The sequence below is a fragment of the Somniosus microcephalus genome, chromosome 21 (assembly GCF_052327205.1).
Source record: "Somniosus microcephalus isolate GS21.2 chromosome 21, FLI_Smic_1.0, whole genome shotgun sequence".
Classification (NCBI taxonomy): Eukaryota; Metazoa; Chordata; class Chondrichthyes; order Squaliformes; family Somniosidae; genus Somniosus; species Somniosus microcephalus.
In genome coordinates, this window is record NC_141007.1 from 35,718,016 (window position 1) to 35,738,706 (window position 20,691).

The following is a 20,691-nucleotide window of genomic DNA, read 5'->3' on the forward strand; positions in this document are numbered from 1 at the left end:
TCAAGTAAAACTCAGATGTGTTTATTTCTTAAAATAAATAGTATTTCTGAACATGGCACTGTAAAAATAGCTGACGGGTCCCTACGGGGGGAGTAAGCATTCCATTGTACTTGTACTGGTTACATATGGCAAATAAAATTGAATTGAATTGAATATTGCTTATAATAGTGCAACAGATGCTAACAGTTGACTATACACTGATTTATACAACGGTTCTACCATAATAACCAGTGTCATTCAGTCAACAGGAAATTGCAATTGAAAAATAGGTCTGATTCTCAATGTGACAGACAGAAAATACTATAACCTCCAACTCTAATCCTGATGTTGTTAAAGAACTTGCCCTATTGTTTCATTCTGTCCAATAGCAAGTTTTATCACTGTCGAGTCCATCAGATCATCCACATCTGTACTCCTGTAAAACCTCTGGTCCTAATAATATGCCTCCCATTGTCCTCAAGATATGTGCCTCTGAACTTCTCTGTGTTATCCAATTTCTCCAGTCTCTTTTTGCTCTTATTTCCCCTTTTTCCTCTTATTTCCCCTTTTTCCTCTGGAAATGTGTTCATTATTCATTTGTTCCTCAGAAAGATGATCACTCATATTTCAAATTACTGTCCTGTTGCCTTTACATCACAACTTTCTAAAGTTGCTGTTATTTTTCCATCACCTTGAAACTTCTGGTTTAATCCACGATAACCATGTAATAGAACAGCGCTTGAATAATTTGGCACTGGACATCTTCAATACCTTTAACAGGTGCTGGTACTATGCAGATTTTTGCTGCCTTGAAATCCTATATTTCTGTTCTCCTCGCTGGTGGTGTTTGGTTGGTGATCTGAAATGTTATTATACTATAGTGAATCATGCCAGAGAGTCTGTTACTGTATTGTGGAGGCCATTCGTATTACTTGCAATGAACAAGTAATACGAATGGCCTCCATGTGCATTCCCCTAGTTGAGTCCATGACCCATTGTGATGAGACGTCGCCTTGTATTACATTCACTAATTCAAACTCTGTCACAAGACTTCCATTAGGGCATTTTTTTTTTTGTTCGTTCACAGGATGTGGGCGTCGCTGGCAAGGCCAGCATTTATTGCCCATCCCAAATTGCCCTCGAGAAGGTGGTGGTGAACTGCCTTCTTGAACCACTACAGTCTGTTTGGCGAAGGTACTCCCACAGTGCTGTTAGGAGGGAGTTCCAGGTTTTTGATCCAGCGAATATGAAGGAACGGCAATATATTGCCAAGTCAGGATGGTGTGTGACTTGGAGGGGAAATTGCTGATGGTGGTGTTCCCATGCGCCTGCTGCCCTTGTCCTTCGAGGTGGTAGAGGTTGTGGGTTTGGGAGGTGTGCCATTCCCACTTTCGAACCATAGAGGTTTACTACATAGAAGTAGGTCCACCTCTGTGCCACCTTTTTGACAGGGCAATCCAAAACAAATCCCATTGTCCTGTAACTTCCTCTGCTTCAAATGTTTATCTGTTCTTCCCCTAAAAGATCCAAATGTCTCTTCCTCAGCTACTCTCTATGGCAAAGCATTTCATGTTCTAACAACCCTCTGCACAGAGATTTTGCCTCGCCCCTCTCCTTACTCTCTCAGTTGCAAATAAAAATTGATGCCCCCTCTTCACTAACTCACCAACCAGTGGAAATAGTCTTTTGGTATTCTATCAAAACTCTTCATAATTTTAAAAATCTTTATTAAATCTCTTTTAGCCTTGTCAGCTCCAGTAGCTCAAGTCTCTGCTCATAACCATAATTTTTCTTCCCTGACAACACGCTGATGAACCTACAAGATGTTGTCAGGGAATCTGTGCTGCATGTGTTCGCTAGATTTATTGTCCTTTCTATAACGAGGTGCCCAGAACCGCACACAATGTTCTAACTATGAACTAACCATTACCTTATACAAATTTGGTTGGTTGAAGTCATCCATCATTGAGAGAATATTATCTGCGCATGCCTTTCTTATGTTGTACAAAATGCTACCACCTTTCTTTAACTGTTCAGGGGGTCTGTAACAGACTCCAATTATAAACCCATCATTCACCTTGTTTAACTCTAGCCAGACGGTTTGAATTTTTGCGCTTCCCTTAAATATCATTTCGTCTTCCTCGATTTCCAAATTGTTCTGAAAATATAAAGCTACTCTTCCGCTCATTATCCCTATCTTCCCTGAAAAACCTATACACCTACATTTTGAATCCACTTCCACATTCTGTAGGTAGCCATGTTTCCACAATCTATGTACTTTTCTTCTGCTCTTCCTTATACTTTGCTTCCATTTCCAGTATTTTGTTTTTACTGCTTCTAACATTTAGGTGAGAATACTTAATTGTACTTTAGTTTTGCCTCAGATTTTCAATCTATGAACTAATTTCCTTATTTTAATCGTACTTGGGTGCAGCTCATCTAAATCAAGTGGTGCCTTTAACCTCTAAGTCATCAGAATAGCTAGGAAGAAAAGTACATTAAACTTGCAGTTTAAATTACATTGGATTTAAAAACTGCTTTCAATTTTAGGGCTTAATATAATTCTAAGGGAGAACTGTGGCAGTTGCGTGAACAAGAACCTCATTGCAAATTAGCTGGATTGCAGCCTACGCATTTTACATAAAATATGTTTCCACTTACAGTAAAAGTGTTTCTGTTTTTGTTGTAGCTTTGCCACGATTGTTACCTTTAGCAGCAGGCATTGATTTGAACACGCGTCATGGTGCCATCTTGACTTGTGCAGAAATTGTTTTTGCACTCTATAAAATAGCTGTCGAGAACAACAGGTATGTGATTAGTGTTTCAGTACTTTAGATTTCCTTAGATTAATTAATGTATGTTCTAATAAAATAAAACCATCAATTGAAGCAGTAGTCTCTATGTGAGAATGTTAAAATTATTTATGATGGCAGCAGTAAGGATGAACCTTTTGAACTAATGTTTTCAGTTGTAGCTACTAAATCAAATAACCCAAGAAAGCTCTGTTTCCTAAAAGCTCAAGTCTCAAATCATGTCACATTTTTCTGGAGCATTGTTAGTAACTTGTGGGTTAAAATTGTGCTCTAATATATTAGTAATAAACGTGTTAGTGTGTTCCTTTGAAATTCCTTGCTATGCTATGCTAACAAAGGTGTTTGCCTGTTGAAAATAAATAAATGAGCACTTTTGTTAAAATAGCATACTGTGGCAGAGCCACCGAGGGGTTCTTATATTGTTGTACATAATTGCCAGTAACAAAGTCAATCGGTATCTGTATTCGTTTGCTGCATGTTAACAGCGCGGTCTCTAAAGGGTTAAGACCAAGCGTGATGACGTCATCACGTGACGTTCCCAACGGCGGGAAACGTGATGACATCATGACGTCAGACTGAGGAGCCTCCCCTCTCAGTCCTCGTGGAGCCAGCTTTAAGTAAAGACCTGTGTTTGAGTTCTCCTGTGTTTTTGAATGTTACTTCCACCAGTTTGCATTAAACATCGTTTTGGTTAGCTGATTGCCTCGCTCTTAGTAATTTCGTCAGGAATTCACGAATTCCCACAGTGGTGACCCCAATTCTTCGCGGACGATCTTCGCGGAGGAAGCGAGACGCAGTGACATGATAGAGGCCAACGCAGTGGCTTTGAAGCTCCCTCAGTTCTGGGAACAACAGGCGGCCTCCTGGTTTGTGCAAGCGGAGGCTCAGTTCGAGCTCCGGAACGTAGTGCAGGATTAGACCCGTTACCTCTACGTGGTCTCCGCACTCGACAGCTCCACGGCTTCGAGGATCATCAGCCTGCTGGAAAATCCCCCGGCCGACAGCAAGTACGACACCCTTAAGGCGCGGCTTATCCAGGTATTTGGCCTCACAAAGTCGGAACGCGCACGGTGGTTACTCACGCTGCCCGGGTTAGGCGACTCCAAGCCTTCGGAGTTAATGAGCCAGATGCTCACGCTCCTTGGTTCAGAACCGCTGTGTTTCCTATTTCAGGAATTGTTCCTGAGCCAATTGCCCGAGCAGGTGCAGGCAGCCCTCGCGAGGTCGGAAACTGTGGATTGTGTGGTGCTCGCGACCGAGGCTGACAAAATTTACGCCATCATGCAACAATACTGCGCTGCCTCGAGGCCTCCCTCCCAGAAAGGCCTCGCCCTGACGCCTCCACCATCCGGCTGGTGTTATTACCACGCCCGTTTCGGCCCGAAGGCCCAATGCTGCCGTCCTCCCTGCGGGTTCAAGCCTAAAGCAACTAAGAAACACCAGCACCGACCGCGCGACGGGAAGACCGAACCTGAAGTTTGCCCCACGGCCGCGATGGCGATTGGCGATTCCGGGAAGCTACTCTATGTCACTGATTCCATCTCAGGCCGGCGGTTTTCACGCGACACGGGAGCGCAGTGTAGCATCCTTCCCGCATCGGTCTTTGACATCTGGACTGGGAGGCGCGGTAGACCACTCCAAGCTGCCAACGGCGGCGCTATTCGTACATTTGGGAAACAGCGGGCCCAGGTGTGTTTCGGCGGTCAACGCTTCCAATGGGAGTTTATCACCGCCAAGATTGCGCAAGTGATCCTCCGCGCCGACTTTTTATGCGCCAACAGCTTGTTAGTAGATTTGAAAAATCGCTGACTGATCAACGTCGCCACGTTCAACTCCATTCCATGTTTTCACGGTTCTGCCGCGTCGCACGCGGTCTCCTGCGCCTTGCCAGCGCCCAACGATTTCACCCGCCTCCTTGGGGAATTCCCAGAGTTAACCAGGCCCACCTTTTCTGCAACGACCGCCAAGCATGGGGTGGAGCACCATATTACGACGACCGGCTCCCCGGTTTACGCACAGGCTCGGCGGTTGGAACCCAGCAAACTCGCGGCCGCGAAGGCAGAATTCGCCGCAATGGAGCGGTTGGGGATTATTCGCCGGTCGAATAGTCCCTGGTCCTCACCGCTCCATATCGTCCCTAAACCCGGTGGCGGATGGCGGCCCTGCGGTGACTACCGACGGCTTAACGATGTCACAACTCCTGATCGGTATCCCATACCACACATTCAGGATTTCTCCGCGCATTTGGCCGGGAATTCGATTTTTTACAAAGTCGACCTCGTCCGTGGGTACCATCAGGTGCCTGTGCACCCCCAGGACGTCCCAAAGACGGCGGTTATTACCCCTTTCGGCCTATTTGAGTTTCTCCGAATGCCATTCGGGCTCAAGAATGCGGCGCAGGCGTTTCAGCGCCTTGTGGATTCAGTACTGCGGGACCTTAAGTTTTTATTTGTGTACCTCAATGATATTCTAATCGCCAGCGCCACTAGAGAGGAACACATCGCTCATCTGCGCTTACTCTTTCGCCGCCTCCATCAGCATGGCCTGATAATCAACTCGGCCAAATGCCAGTTCGGGCTGCAGCAGTTGGACTTTTTGGGCCACTGCATCACTTCGGAGGGGGCGTTGCCACTTCCGTCAAAGGTGGAGACGATCGCAGCATTTCCGCGGCCGCAGTCCGTCAAGGCCCTCCAGGAGTTCCTGGGTATGGTGAATTTTTATCATCGGTTTGTGCCCAGGGCCGCACAACTAATGCAGCCACTCTACGAGGCTCTCAGAGGAAAACCGGGAAAGGGACCCGTGGTTTGGACGCCGGAGATGGATTGTGCCTTCGGGGACACGAAGGCCGCCCTCGCGAACGCAACGATGCTGGCACACCCACTGCCTGGCGCCACCATCGCCCTCACGACCGACGCTTCTGATTTCGCGATAGGAGCCGTGCAAGAGCAGTGGGTCAACGGTGCGTGGCAACCACTGGCGTTTTTTAGTCGTCAACTGCGCCGTAACGAGCGCAAGTACAGCACGTTTGACAGGAGTTGTTGGCGTTGTTTCTGGCTATCCGCCATTTTCGTTTTCTGTTGGAAGGACGCCATTTCACCGCGTTTGTGGACCACAAACCGCTGACGTTTGCTATGGCCAAGACTACCGAACCGTGGTCGGCTCGGCAGCAGCGGCAACTCACCTTTATTTCAGAGTTCACCACAGACATCCGTCATGTGGCCGGCAAGGACAACGTGGTGGCCGATTGCCTCTCGCGCCAGGCCGTCCAGCTGGGAATAGATTATTCGCACATGGCTGCCGACCACGAAACTCGAACTTTCCGTGCCGCCGACTCCTGCCTTCAGCCAACGGATGTACATTTCCACTTGGTGGGCACTTCTTTGCTCTGCGACATCTCCATGGGGCCTCCCCACCCGATTGTTCCGGTTTCCTGGCGTCGGAAAGTTTTTGACGCCATACACGGACTTTCACGTCCTGGCGTGAAGGCGTCTCAGAAGTTACTGGCATCCAAATTCGTCTGGAGAGGGATGCGCAAGGACGTTCGCGACTGGGCTAATACCTGCGTCGTTTGCCAACGAGCCAAGGTGCAACGTCATGTTAAAGCCCCCTTGGCCACCTTCGAAGTGCCGGAACGCTGTTTCGACCACGTCAATGTCGACCTCGTTGGGCCACTCCCACCGTCACATGGTTTCACTCACCTCTTGACCATGGTCGACCGCACTACGAGATGGCCGGAGGCGGTTCCGCTGATGTCTACTAACTCCGCGGATGTCGCCAGGGCTTTTATTTCCTCGTGGGTGGCACGGTTCAGCGTCCCATTGGATATTTCGTCCGACCGCAGCCCACAATTCACGTCCGAGCTTTGGAATGCTGTGGCTCTCGGTTTGGGCACCAAGCTCCATCGCACCACGGCCTACCACCCGCAGACCAACGGGTTATGTGAGCGCTTTCATCGGTCGTTGAAGGCGGCGCTCAGAGCCAGCCTCCAGGGCACCGCATGGGTAGACAGGCTGCCTTGGGTTATGCTTGGTTTGCGTACGGCACCAAAAGAAGACCTGCAGTCGTCTGCTGCGGAACTGGTGTACGGCCAGACACTCCGGGTGCCAGGCGAGTTCCTGCCATCACCAACGCAGCCGTGGTCTGCAACCGAGCAACTCTACGCCCACCGGGACGCTGCCCGGATGTTCCAGCCGATTCTGACGTCACATCACGGTCTTCCGGCCTCCCACATTCCAGTGGAGCTAATGCGGGCCAAGTTCGTTTTTGTTCGTCACGATGCCCATCGCAGTCCACTCAAGCCTCCTTACGCGGGGCCTTTCCGAGTATTGCGGGCGGGTGCCAAAAGTTTTTTGGTTAACATCGGCGGCAAACCCGACCACATTTCAGTGGACCACCTCAAGCCCGCGCACCTGGACCTCGAACAGCCAGTCGAAACCGCACAGCCACCGCGTCGTGGTCGGCCGGATCGTTCCACCTGCCAGTTCATCAACAGCCCAGCACATTCCTCTCCGGGAGTATAGGAGTCGTTTGAACAGGCTTGTCCGACCTCCTCTTCAATTGACTGCCGTTGTTAAGGACAATTCTGGGGGGGCGCATGTGGCAGAGCCACCAAGGGGTTCTTATATTGTTGTACATAATTGCCAGTAACAAAGTCAATCGGTATCTGTATTCGTTTGCTGCATGTTAACAGCGCGGTCTCTAAAGGGTTAAGACCAAGCGTGATGACGTCATCACGTGGGTCACGTGACGTTCCCAACGGCGGGAAACGTGATGACGTCAGACTGAGGAGCCTCCCCTCTCAGTCCTCGTGGAGCCAGCTTTAAGTAAAGACCTGTGTTTGAGTTCTCCTGTGTTTTTGAATGTTGCTTCCACCAGTTTGCATTAAACATCGTTTTGGTTAGCTGATTGCCTCGCTCTTAGTAATTTTGTCAGGAATTCATGAATTCCTACAATACAAAGAATTTCAGCTAAATGCAGTGACACATTTGTTACTGATATTGCTCAGCAGAATTTCAGCCCTTAATTCCGTAATTAGATTTTTCTTGTTATTTGTCCTTCTGAGATTTGACCCAAAACAATTTTCATAAATCCTGTTAATTTTAAAGGGTAACTTGAAAAAAACAAAGTGGTACCTCATCATTATGTTGATTTTATTTTAGTGCTTAGGTGGCCTGGCTGCTGCTGTGGCTTCTCCCCATTCTCCTTGCCCACAAAGCCAAACCTCCCCCAGATTATCCCTGCGCTAGCCTTGAGTTTGCATCTTTTTCTAAGTTCTCTCCTATTTCTGCTCACGCCCTCTCCAAGCTCATTTGTCCACGAGACCCACCTCTTGCTCCTTTGAACCATTCCCACTAAGCTGCTGGCTGATACTGCAAATGGTCTCTTCGCTTTCAAAACCACCATCATCACCCCCGCCTCAAAAAAAACTCACCCTTGACCAACGTTCCTGTTCAGCTGTGCAGCGCTCTGCAGGTCCTGCGCAAGCTAGTGAACTGGCTTTTAAATAGAAAAAATGCAAATTTTGAATAACCTGTGCAGGCCCTTAAAGGGGCCGTGCAGGCCCAAAAAAAATAGAGTGAACATTGCCCTTGACCCTTCTGTCCTTGCAAACTATCGCCCATTTTGTATCTGCCTTTCCTCTCCCAAGTCCTTTTGTCACCTCCCAAATGCATGCCCATTTTCCCCAGAGCTCCATGTTTGAATTTCTCCAATCAGGTTTCCACTCCTGCCACTGTACTGAAATGGTCCAAACCAATGTCACAAATGATACATTATGTTGGTAGTGAATTCACTGTCACAGTAGTGTCAGGCAGTAAGTGATGACCACATGCATGCTCTTTTCTGCATGGTGCCCATATCACTTAATTCCCCTGTAAATCTTTCATTTAATTCAGGTTAAGTTTCTTTTAATTGCCATATCCTGACTCTCCACATATAGTTTTACCCATGCTTTAACCAGCCTTTGGTACCACTCCTAACATTTAAAATTAGTTGTATGTTTTCCTACCCTTAGGGGAAAAAACCCAGCAACAACTGGAATCCTATCCTCTATGGTGCAGGGCCACTGCTGTGTATTTTGGGGACTTTCTTTTTGTATAAAATCTGATGGTGATTTAACGGAGTGGGCTAGGTATTGGTGTTTTATTTTGCTTCAAAGTGAACAATTTCTGCCATAGGTAAATTTATATGTTTAAATTATTCTTGCCTGCTATCTAGCGAAAAATCATGTGGGCAGTAACCCAGAATCATTCCTGTTGGCAGAAATGCTGTACAGTTGTAAACATCCCTGTAGTATTTACTTAGTTTTGCTGATATTTGCTCTGAAGGATAATAACATTATATGAACGGCAATCTGTTACAACACACTGTTTTTCAGTAGATAACTGGGAAACAGCAAGTGTGTTGTATATTGTTAGCTGGCTGTTGTAGGATTCTAAAAGGAATTGTTTTTTTTAAGGTGATGCTATGTAAAATGGACAGTTTGCTAAATGTCAAAATTGGTTGCTGCTTGCACTTCTTATTTTAATTAATTCGTTGCTAGTTGGGTAAATCAATTCAAAGTGAGGGGGAGTGCCCTGGAGAGAACCTTTTATTAGACAGTACTATTGACTAGATGCTCTATCGCATATCGCAGAGCCTTTAAAATGAAATGAGAAATAATTATTTGACTATTCATTCTTTTAAAGTTATAATTACCTTGTAATTTTATGTCAGTTTTTCAAGTTTGGTTTAATAGTATCATGTTTCTGACAGGCCAATAACCGACTATATTAATGAGAATACACTGGATGGCCTTAAGAACATTCATCGAAAGGTATGACTGATGCAGTTAACTTAGCAACTAATTTGATTGGTTTGCATTTGACTATAGTTGTTTAATGTTCACTTTAGCATGAGATAGCTTCATACCATTTAGCAAAAGAAAATGAGAACATATTAGGCTGGATTTTGCTGGAGCAGGGCATCTGTTAGTTAGACATGCCTAGACACACGCTTACATTTTAAACTTTTTTGCTGACAAAGTTGCTGGAAGAGCAAGCCAATAATGGCACAGCAAGGGCAACGGGGTGTCTGGGACCTTGATGAACAATGGGACAGTCTATCTCCTTAACCAATGAGATTTAATGATTGAGAAATAAACAGAGGCCTGACTGATGGGGTAAATTAGAGTGGGTGAATTCAATGTCAAATCAGGTACAGAAAGAGAAATAAAAAGAGGGAAAGAAAGATTGATTAAGAGAACAGAAAGGAAAAGTTTAAAAAAAAAAAAAAATTTGACATTTTTAAAATCGCCTAAAACAATTCACAACCTGAAGGAATGAGACTCCACACTTATAATTTTTCACGTTCTGGGCAAGAGAAGTTGGTTGGCAGTCATTAACAATTACCACGTTGTTAAAAGGGTACTTACACTTAATTACTAGACTAGACTTTCTGTGGAGGGTTTAATGAGCAATTAATATGCAAATACAGCAACTTCATGAAAATCACAGGGCGGTGCCAATTTCGCAAAGCTAATGGCGTAGCGAAGCAAATTGACCAGAAACTTGTGGTGATTTGCAATTCATGGGACATCTCTTCCTCGCTACTAGTTGATGGCCAATTTGCACATTAATAACAGCGTGCATCTTTCAGATGCTGTTATTTATTTCAGCAAAATCTGACCCATTAAAGATTACTCCTAGCTAATTTTGTACTGGTTAAGCACAAGGCCCTTTCCTTTAAAATAATACTCTTGACAGTACATCCAGTGATACCAGTCCCAAAGGGAAGTGCACACCGTATAGTTAATACTTCATAAAAATTTACATGCTAAAGGCTCTGATTTATAACCCTAAACCTGTTTCTTGCTGAGTTAATGCTGTCCTCTGGCATTCAAGAATGATACTTGAAGCTTACTTACCTTGCTATTCTTATTGCATTCCATTGCTGATACAAATTCCTTATGTCTTTTGATTGTAGACAATGCAAGAAGGCATGTATACTACTTAATTTTGTAAAGGGAAAGAATCAGACCACTGTGAATAGAAGCATGCTTTAACACTTTGATTAACAAAAGCCTAACTAGGGTTAGGTGAAATGAATTGAAGCTAATTGAGATTAATGACATTTTACATCAGTGTGTCATTATGAGGTAAATTCAGTGATGCTGTTCTTGAAGGCAGTGTGGGTCATAGAACAAGAACTGCATTTGAATTCAGTTCATACAAAATAGATATTATTTAGTAAACATTTATATTTTTAATAAAGCAACCTGCTACACTTCAAATCAATATCCAAATCTGATGTAACAACCAAAACAGTCAAATAATATTACGTACACACAAATGACTAGTTTGAATGATACTTTGCTTGTAATTCTGTGATCCATTTAAAATAATATAATCAACATCTTCGATCCAATAAAAGTCTACCCAACTGAGGATGGAATTAATTACTTGTGTCAAATACACATTCAGTGTCTTAACTAGATTGTATGTATAACTTTTTGTATGATTTAAACAGTCAAAAATCAAGCCAGAGCAGAGAACCAGTCAGTAAAACAGATTAAGTTTGAGCTATCTTCATGTTCTTTGGTTCGTGCAAAAGTCTTTGGCAGATGTTTGTGAGCAGTATCTTAAACTATGTGATTTTTTTTGGTGTTTTTGCTAAAATTACTATGAAGCATCAGGAAACTTGGTGCTTTCTAAATAATGAGTACTCACAGGGAAAGGTGAGTCCTATTGGTGTGATCTCATGGACCTCCAACTTGCACATTTATAGAGTGACATTGGCCAGCTGTCCATCCTATCTGTTGGATGATGGTGTGTGCCATGCGAGGATGTAAATTGGCTATTGCAATGTTGTAAAGCCTGCAAAGTATTCAAATTTTAATTGTGTATGCCGGGTGCCTCTGAATAATAATTCTGCTTCCGACTGATTTAACTATCATTGTAATTTGAAACTCTGACATTGTTGATTAAGTAGTTCTTTTTCCAAGTGTGTTTTTTTTTAAGAATCTTACAATAATGAAATGCAAGGTGTGCCTTTATTTGAGAATGGCTATACTGATAGTACAGCCAGGGGCCAATTGCAATCTATCTGTCCTCTACATATGGTCCTTAGCTGACTTGTTACTCCATGTGCAGCTGGGGATTTATTCACGGTCTGCCAACTGTAGGATGTCACTCAAGCTGGGATTCAATTACGTATCTGTCTTCTCCTTTTCTTGCTCACCAACAAAAGAAGGCACGAGAATGCTATTAATAGGCAGGGTTGTTCGAGTTTATCTACATCAAGTGAAAGCACCCTTTTAAAATGAAGCTGCTGGTTAGAAAGATTTTTTCCTCTTGTAGGAAAGTTACTGGCATCCACTCGCCAAATGACCACAGTAGGATAAAAACAGAAAATGCTGGAAATACTCAGCAGGTCAGGCAGCATCTGTGGACCTGACTGGAAAAAGTTGGAGATATATCAGGTTTTTAAGCAAGTGTAGGGGCAAGGAGGGCGGGGGGGAAGAACAAAAGGGAAGGTCTGATAGGATGGAAGGCAGGAGAGATTAGAGACAAAAGGGATGATTGTGCGAGGCAAAAGGAGATGGTAATGGGACAAGTTAAGAAACAAAAGATGACTCTAGTTGAAATGTAAATGGCAATGGTAGAATGATCGACAGCTGCCATGTGAGAGAGATTAAAAAAAAGATAGGGGCAGAGATTATGGTCTGAAATTGTTGAACTCGATGTTGAGTCCAGAAGGCTGTAAAGTAGGATGATTGAAATCAGGGGCTGTCTGTGTGGGGAACTGCAGGCACAGACCTGATTCCCATTACTCTGTGGTGCAGCATTTCTGAAAGAAGACTTTGGGAAAAGGTATTAGTTGGGATTATGGTCTGTGACAAAACGTTAGTGAGCAACACAGTTTTAGAAATAAAAACAGAAAATGTTGAAAATACTCAGCAGGTCAGGTAGCATCTGTGGCGAGAGAGAAACAGAGTTAACGTTTCAGTTCAATGACCCTTCGTCAGAACTCAGTTAACTCTGTTTCTCTCTGAACAGATGCTGCCTGACCTGAGTATTTCCAGCATTTTCTGTTTCTATTTCAGATTTCCAGCATCCGCAGTATTTTGCTTTTGTACACAGTTTTAGAATGTGGTTTTACTATCTGCCAATGAAGATAATGTTTGTCTATTTCAAAAAAGTTGGTAATGAAACTCTCAGGCCATGTTTAGATTCACATTATCCATATTCCTATGAATGTGTTCTCATCATATGTGTGAATGTAACTGTCTAGTGAGGCTGCTGTGTACAGGGAAAAGCTGCCTGCATTCACATTGGGAATCATCACCAAGTTGATCTTTCAGACAAGTCTTCCTCACTTCTCTTTTCTGCTTCAATAAGTAACTGGCAAAGCAACATCCAGCATATGCATACGTAGGATATACAGCACAGAAACAGGCCATTCGGCCCAACCAGTCCATGCTGACGTTTATGCTCCACTCAAGCCTTCTCCCGTCTTTCCTCATCTAACTCTATCAGCAGACCCCTCTGTTCCCTTCTTCCTCATGTGATTATCTAGCCTCCCCTTAAATGCATCTATACAATTCACTTCAACCACTCCCTGCTGTAGCGAGTTCCACATTCTCACCACTCTCTGGGTGAAGAAGTTTCTTCTGAATTCCCTATTGGATTTCTTGGTGACTATCTTATCTCGATGACCTCTAGTTTTGCTCTTCCCCACAAGTGGAAACACTTTCTCTGTGTCTACTCTTATCAAAACCTTTCATAATTTAAAGACCTCTTAGGTCACCCCTCAGCCTTCTCTTTCCAAGAGAAGAGACCCAGCCTGTTCATCCTTTCCTGATAGGTATACCCTCGCATTTCTGGTATCATCCTTGTAAATATTTTTTGCACTCTCTCCAGTGCCTTTATATCCTTTTTATAATATGGCGACCAGAATTGTACGCAGTACTCCAAGTTTGTTCTAACCAAGGTTCGATACAAGTTTAGCATAACTTCTCTCCTTGCTCATTACTATCTACGTAGTAATAAGCAATCCCTTTCAATTCAATTTGGTAAGCCTTTCCATTTGATTGTTTTACTAATTAGAATTGGTATGTCAAGCAACTTTAAACTTTGTACCGCATGTATGCTAACACTAAACTGACCAATCTGCCCTTCATAATAATAATAATCAACTTTATTGTCATTGTTCGTGCACAAGTGCAGTTCAACGAAATGTAAGCTTGCGGCTCCCGAGAGTGTACATTTTGATTAAGACATTTAACATACATTTGGCTTGTAACATAAACATAATAAAGTGCATTGACAGATGTGCAGGCTTTAGAGTTTATTAGCAGAGTTCAATAGGATGACAGCCCTGGGAAAGAAGCTGTTCCTAAATCTGGTCGTGCGGGTGCGAATGCATCTGTAGCGTCTCCCAGATGGCAGGGGGGCGAACAAACTGTGGCTGGGGTGGGTAGGGTCTTTGATGATGGTCAATGACCTCCATAGACAGCGTTTCTGGTAGATGTTCTCAATGGTCGGTAGCCGAGTGCCGGTAATGCGTTGGGCAGTTTTGACTACCCGCTGCAGGGCTTTCCGGTCATAGGAGGTACAGCTGCTATACCACACTGTGATACAGTTCATCAGGATGCTCTCTATTGTGCAGCGGTAAAAATTAGAGAGGATCCGGGGTGACAGGTTGCATCCCTTCAGCCCCCTTAGGAAATATAGGCGCTGCTGGGCCTTCTTCACCAAAGAGGAGGTATTGAGGGACCAGGAGAGGTCTTCCGTGATGTGGATTCCGAGGAACTTAAAGCTGCCACCCTTTCCACCACAGCCCCTTGGATGTGGATGGGGGGGTGTCTTCCGCCTTTAGACTTCCTGAAGTCCACAATGATTTCCTTGGTTTTCTTGATGTTAAGGGCCAGGTTGTTGTCGGCGCACCACTTCACGAGGTACTGGACCTCCTCCCTGTAGGCTGACTCATCGTTGTTGGTGATCTGGCCTACCACCATGGTATCATCCGCAAACTTGATGATGGTGTTGGAACCATGAACAGCCACACAGTCATGGGTGAAGAGGGAGTAGAGGAGGGGGCTCAGCACACAACCTTGTGGGGCCCCTGTGTTCAGGGTCAGGGGGGGAGGTGTGGTTACCTAATTTGACAGACTGGGGTCTGTTAGTTAGGAAGTCCAGGGTCCAGTTGCAAAGGGAAGTGTTCAGGCCAAGAGTGTGGAGTTTGGTGGCCAGCTTGTGGGGGACGATGGTGTTGAATGCTGAGCTGTAGTCTATGAACAGCATTCTGATGTAAGTCTCTTTACCGTCTAAGTGTTTCAGTGCAGAATGAAGAGCAGTTGTGATTGCATCCTCCGTTGATCTGTTTGCGCGATAGGCAAACTGGTGTTGGTCAAGAGAGGCGAGAACACTGGCTTTGATGTGAGCCAGGACCAGTCTCTCGAAACACTTCATTATGATGGGTGTGAGTGCGACAGGTCGATAGTCGTTCAAACACGTCACAGCCGTTTGCTTTGGCACAGGAATAATGGTGGCGGTCTTGAAGCATGTAGGGACTACTGCCTGGGCCAGTGACAGATTGAAGATGGCGGTGAAGACATCAGCCAGCTGATCAGCACATTCTTTGAGTACCTGTCCAGGGATGCTGTCAGGTCCAGCAGCCTTACGTTGTAATACTAAAGTCCACATGGATACAATTTATATATGCTTAATGGCTGTTATTTCTTTCAGCTTTATAACTGCCAGTTATACAGGTAAGAGTTTTTAACTTCTCCACATTCATTTAGATTTCTTTCTTAATTGTTATGGTATGTGTATATTATCAGTATTATTTAATACTATCTTTAGTTTTTCACAACACTCAGCACATTTCTGTTCCTAAAAGAAAAAAAATCACAATATATATGTAATGTAAATTGGAAGAGTAACCACAGTTTGCTGTCCACAACCCTTTGACTTAATATTATTTATTCAAGTCATATTAAACTGATTAGACTGTCTGACAGCTTACACTTTAACATACTGTTGTTATGATCATTCTTCATCTCAGCCACTGTACACACTCAAACACCCCACATAAGTAGCTTCAAATTTAAGGATTCTAGTTTTCCATTTTTTTTGTTTACACCAAATCCGGTGTTTTTATTGAATTTTTTTTTTAAGTCGTTAATTAATTCGAAGTATGGTGAAGACAGGAAAACCCAAAGTATCAGCTTTAATTCTGGTTCTGTTTCTGTTCATGCTCCTCCAAAAACATGAGGAAAACTCAAGATAGATTTAAAATAGAAACCTCAGTAAATAGAAGCCCTTGTACTTTTGTGTAGCACATGTTTCCAGACCCATTTTATTTATTAGCTCTGGTCATATCTGTTTAAGTTTGGTGTTTTGTTTGCTGCAGAAGCATAGGCACTTTTATGATGAAGCAAACTTCCTCATTGAGATAATAATCAGCCAAAGAGCAAATTCAACCTCAGAGTATTTTGATGGTCTGAGCTCAGCATGGATATGGAAGGAAGAGGATAGAGTTATTTTGATGGTTGAGAACAATAATTAATTGCATTTCCTGTTTTTAAAAAATATATTCTGGTTCCTGTTGTGAAACCCCAAAGCCCAGCTAATACATAATATAGAATCATAGAATGATACAGCACAGAATGAGGCAATTCGGCTCATCGTGCACGTGCTGTTTCTTAGATTAGTCCCACTCCCCTACTTCTTCCCCATAGCCATGTAAATTTTTTCCCTTCAAGCTTTTATCCAAATCCTTTTTGAAAGTTACTACAGAATCTGCTACAACGACCCTTTCAGGCAGTGCATTCCAGATCACAACAACTCGCTGCATAAAATTTCTCATGTCACCTCTGGTTCTTTTGCCAATCACCTAACTCTGGTTACCGACCCTTCTACCACTGGAAACAGTTTCTCCTTATTTACTCCATCTAAACTGTGCATGATTTTGAACAGCTCTATCAAATCTCCTCTTAACCATCTCTGCTCTAATGAGAACAACCCCAGCTTCTCCAGTTTCTCCACATAACTGCAGTCCCTCATCCCTGATACCATACTAATAAATCTCTTCTGCACCTTCTCTAAGGCCTTGATATCCTTCCCTAAAGTGTGGTGCCCAGAAGTAGGTGACCTATATTGACTCCTGGTCCCCCAACACCTCGAATTTAAAATTCTCACTGTTGTGTTAAAATCGCTTCATGGCCTTGGCCCTCTGGATTTCTGCAACTTTCTTCAACAAAAGCTTGATTTATATAGTGCCTTTAACATAGTAAAACATCCCACGGCCTTTCACAGGAGCGTTATCAAACAAAATTTGACACCCAGTCACATAAAGAGGTAGGTTTTAAGGAGTGTCTTAAAGGAGTTTAGGGAGGGAATCCCAGAGCTTAGGGCCTTGGCAGCTGAAGGCACAGCTGCCAGTGGTGGAGCGATTAAAATCGGGGATGTTCAAGAGGCCAGAATTGGAGGAGCGCAGAGATCTCGGAGGGTTGTAGGGCTGGAGGAGGTTACAGAGATAGGAAGGGGCGAGGCCTTGGAGGGATTTGCTTAACTAGGAGCCAATGTCAGTCAGCGAGCACAGGAGTGGTGGGTGAACAGGACTTGGTGCGCGTTAGGACACGGGCAGAACAGTTTTGGATGACCTCAAGTTTACGGAGAGTAGGATGTGGGAGACCGGCCAAGAGTGCATTGGAATATTCAGGTCTAGTGGTGATAAAGGCATGGATGAGGGTTTAAGCAGCAGATGAGCTAATGCAGGGGCGGAGTCGGAAATAGGCGGTTTTAGTGATGGCGCGGATATGTGGCCGAAAGCTCATCTTGGGGTCAAATATGACAGCAAGTTGTGAACAATCTGGTTCAGCCTCAGACAGTTGCCAGGGAGAGGGATGGAGTCGATGGCTAGGGAACAGAGTTTGTGGTGGGGACTGAAAACAATGGCTTTAGTCTTACCCCTATTTAGTTGGAGGAGATTTCTGCTGGATGTCGGACAAGCAGTCTGACCATTTAGAGAATGTGGAGGGGTCAAAAGAGGTGGTGGTGAGGTAGAGGTGGTGGTGAGGTAGAGGTGGTGGTGAGGTAGAGGTGGTGGTGAGGTAGAGGTGGTGGTGAGGTAGAGGTGGTGGTGAGGTAGAGTTGGGTGTCATCAGCATACATGTGGAAACTGATGCTGTATTTTTGGATGATGTCGCCAAGGGGCAACATGTAGATGAGAAATAGGAGGGACCAAGGGTCAATCCTTTGGGGACACCAGAGGTAACGGTGCGGGAGCAGGAAAAAAAGCCATTGTAGATGATTCTCTGGCTACGACTGGGTAGATAAGAATGGAAGCAAGCAAGTGCAGTCCCACCCAGCTGGACGATGGTGGAGAGGCATTGGAGGAGGATGATTTGGTCAACAGTGACATAGCTGCATACAGGTAGAGAAAGACGAGGAGGGATCGTGAAGGATGAGGAAGGATGGTTGTACCTTTGTCACAGTCCCATAAGATGTCATTTGTGATTTTGCTAAGAGCCGTTTCGGTACTGTTCGTTGTACAACTCTTCATTGCTCCAACTCTGGCCTCTTAAGCAACCCCCAACTCCTCCTCCCTACCATTGCTAGCCGTGCCTTCGACTGTCTCAGATCAACACTCTGGAATTCCATCCTTAAACCCCTCCCCTTCTCCACCTCTCTCTTTTCTTTTAAGGCCCTCCTTAAAGTCCACGTCTCACTCCTCTTTGACTCGGTGACTTTTTTTAATTTCGCCTCATTGATGCATCTTTGGACATTTTTCGATGTTAAAGACACTGGCTGCATTTTGCGATCTCTACAGGTGTGTACGTGCCTGTAGGGTCCGCGCAAGTTCCGGGTTTAGGCAAGCGAAGCGCATGCACTCAAACCCGGAACTGGCGATCAGTCAAGAATCCTCTTGACAGATCCTCCGCATCCCCGGGAGATGGGCCTCTGCGAGTGGAGAATTGCACTATTTGCCCAACTTCCGCCTGCTGAATTCCTGTGAAATTCTTATGCCTGGTAAGGCCTGCTTTTACCAGCATAATAGATTTTTTTAAATAAGATTTTTTTTATCACTCAAATAAGGTAAGTTTATTTTTAGCCCCGTTAAAACATATACATTTTTTTCCCAAAAAATTTAATTTTCGTTTAAAATATTCAATTATATGGCATTTTAAATATGTAATTTTTTTTTCATTTATTTCATGTGTTTGTGTATTTTTTAAGTGATCTCATTCATACTTATGGGAGTTGCATACATACGGAACTCCCATAAGTATGAATGGGGATTCCCTTCTTTTATTGGTTGGACCGGCCCATGTGATCCCAGGGGTGCTTGTGAACCGCATGCGCCCCTGAGATACGTGGGCTCTGCCCGCGCGTACCTGGAGAGGCCCAAGATCACAGGCCTCCATACCTCCCGGGCCACCAGGTAAATGCGCAGATTTTTTACAGGTCGGAGGCATCCGCCCGCAGGAAGCCTCCGATTGCAAATTTTGGGCCACTATAGAAATGTAAGTTGTTGTTCACAGCTGATTTCCAATGAGTTCTGACACTCCATTTGACAGCCTGTTGTGTGGGCAGTAAATCACATGATTTACACTTGCAACAATACACAGGAATAATTGGGGGTTATTGAGCAGATGAACATTTTCCAAAACTTTTAGTAACGCAGTTAACCTCCTGATTAACACACCAACAGCAATTTCTAGGCTATCATGTATAGAACATTTTGAAAAAAAACTACAGATTACTTACATTGTTATGTTATTTAACATAAAAATTGATGATGTACATCTACTAAAGCAGCATTATTTCTGAAACTTGCCTTGGTGGCATGACTATGTGGCAAAACCAATATGTAAAATACATTTTGTACTAAATGCTGCCAACAGCACACATTTTCAGTTTGTGTTAAATATGGCTAATAATGCTATGTGCTGTTTGAAATCATTCAGTTTCACAGTTGACCATGAAGTTATTTTTTTATGATTTGATGTTGATTACTATAGTGTTTATGTACAATAGATAATCTGATGAATAAAATGTATTCTAGGTTTTCTAAATAATATTTGAGAACTGCTTGTCCAGGTAATTCTGTGTCCAGAACCTTGATGGGATCAGCACATCTTGCAATATTTGTTTATTGTATATCAGTGGCATTGAGTTAAACTTGCAGATAAAAGTCAACGCCAAGGATCGATTGCAACTCAGTTGTTGAGAACAGGTCATTAGTCTGTATCAAGTCATTTACAGATGCTGGAAATCAACAGATTATTTAAATTTCTGAGGGAACAAGAACAGCTGTGAAAGTATAACATCGTAAACTGTTGTTTTCTGTGATATGATTAAAATCTCAATTATTCCATTTGTTCCTTTTCTGTAGAGGGTTTGGTGGAGCATTTATGAGACCAGCAGGTAAGTTGAGGATGATACCACCTTGTACCATCTTGATTGACTTTTATATGAACCATAAAATTGTATTATAAACAACAATACACATCCAAGTATTTTATTTATATATATATTATAAGCTATCTATATATATATATATATATCTTTCTTGTTTATAGTATTACAGTGTACTAATTGACCAATGCGTAATTGGAAAAATGCAGTAACTCTATTCCATTATGTAATACTATCTTTGCCATCTGGCACTTGAGAAAGTAGCAATCAGATATCCAAATATAATGTGCCTCGAGCCTATCTGTAAACAGTAGAAGAAAAAGAAAGACTTGCATTTATATAGCGCCTTTCACAACCTCCGGATGTCCCAAGGCGCTTTACAACCAATGAAGTACTTTTGAAGTGTAGTCACTGTTGTAATGCAGTGTTTTTAACTCTGAACCCAGTTGTAACATTCTTTGAACTGAACGTGAAGTTCCAGGTGATGCTATAGCATG

General features: G+C 43.7%; 1 protein-coding gene across 1 annotated transcript in view; it reads left to right on the plus strand.

The window, feature by feature from the left end:
• Positions 1–20,691, plus strand: part of tbcd (tubulin folding cofactor D) — a 354,778-nt gene that overhangs the window by 210,534 nt on the left and 123,553 nt on the right. The window contains exons 20-23 of the mRNA XM_085963427.1: positions 2,669–2,786; positions 9,546–9,606; positions 15,518–15,540; positions 20,172–20,203. Coding sequence (XP_085819553.1) covers positions 2,669–2,786; positions 9,546–9,606; positions 15,518–15,540; positions 20,172–20,203 — 234 coding nt within the window. The remainder of the gene's footprint in view (positions 1–2,668; positions 2,787–9,545; positions 9,607–15,517; positions 15,541–20,171; positions 20,204–20,691) is intronic.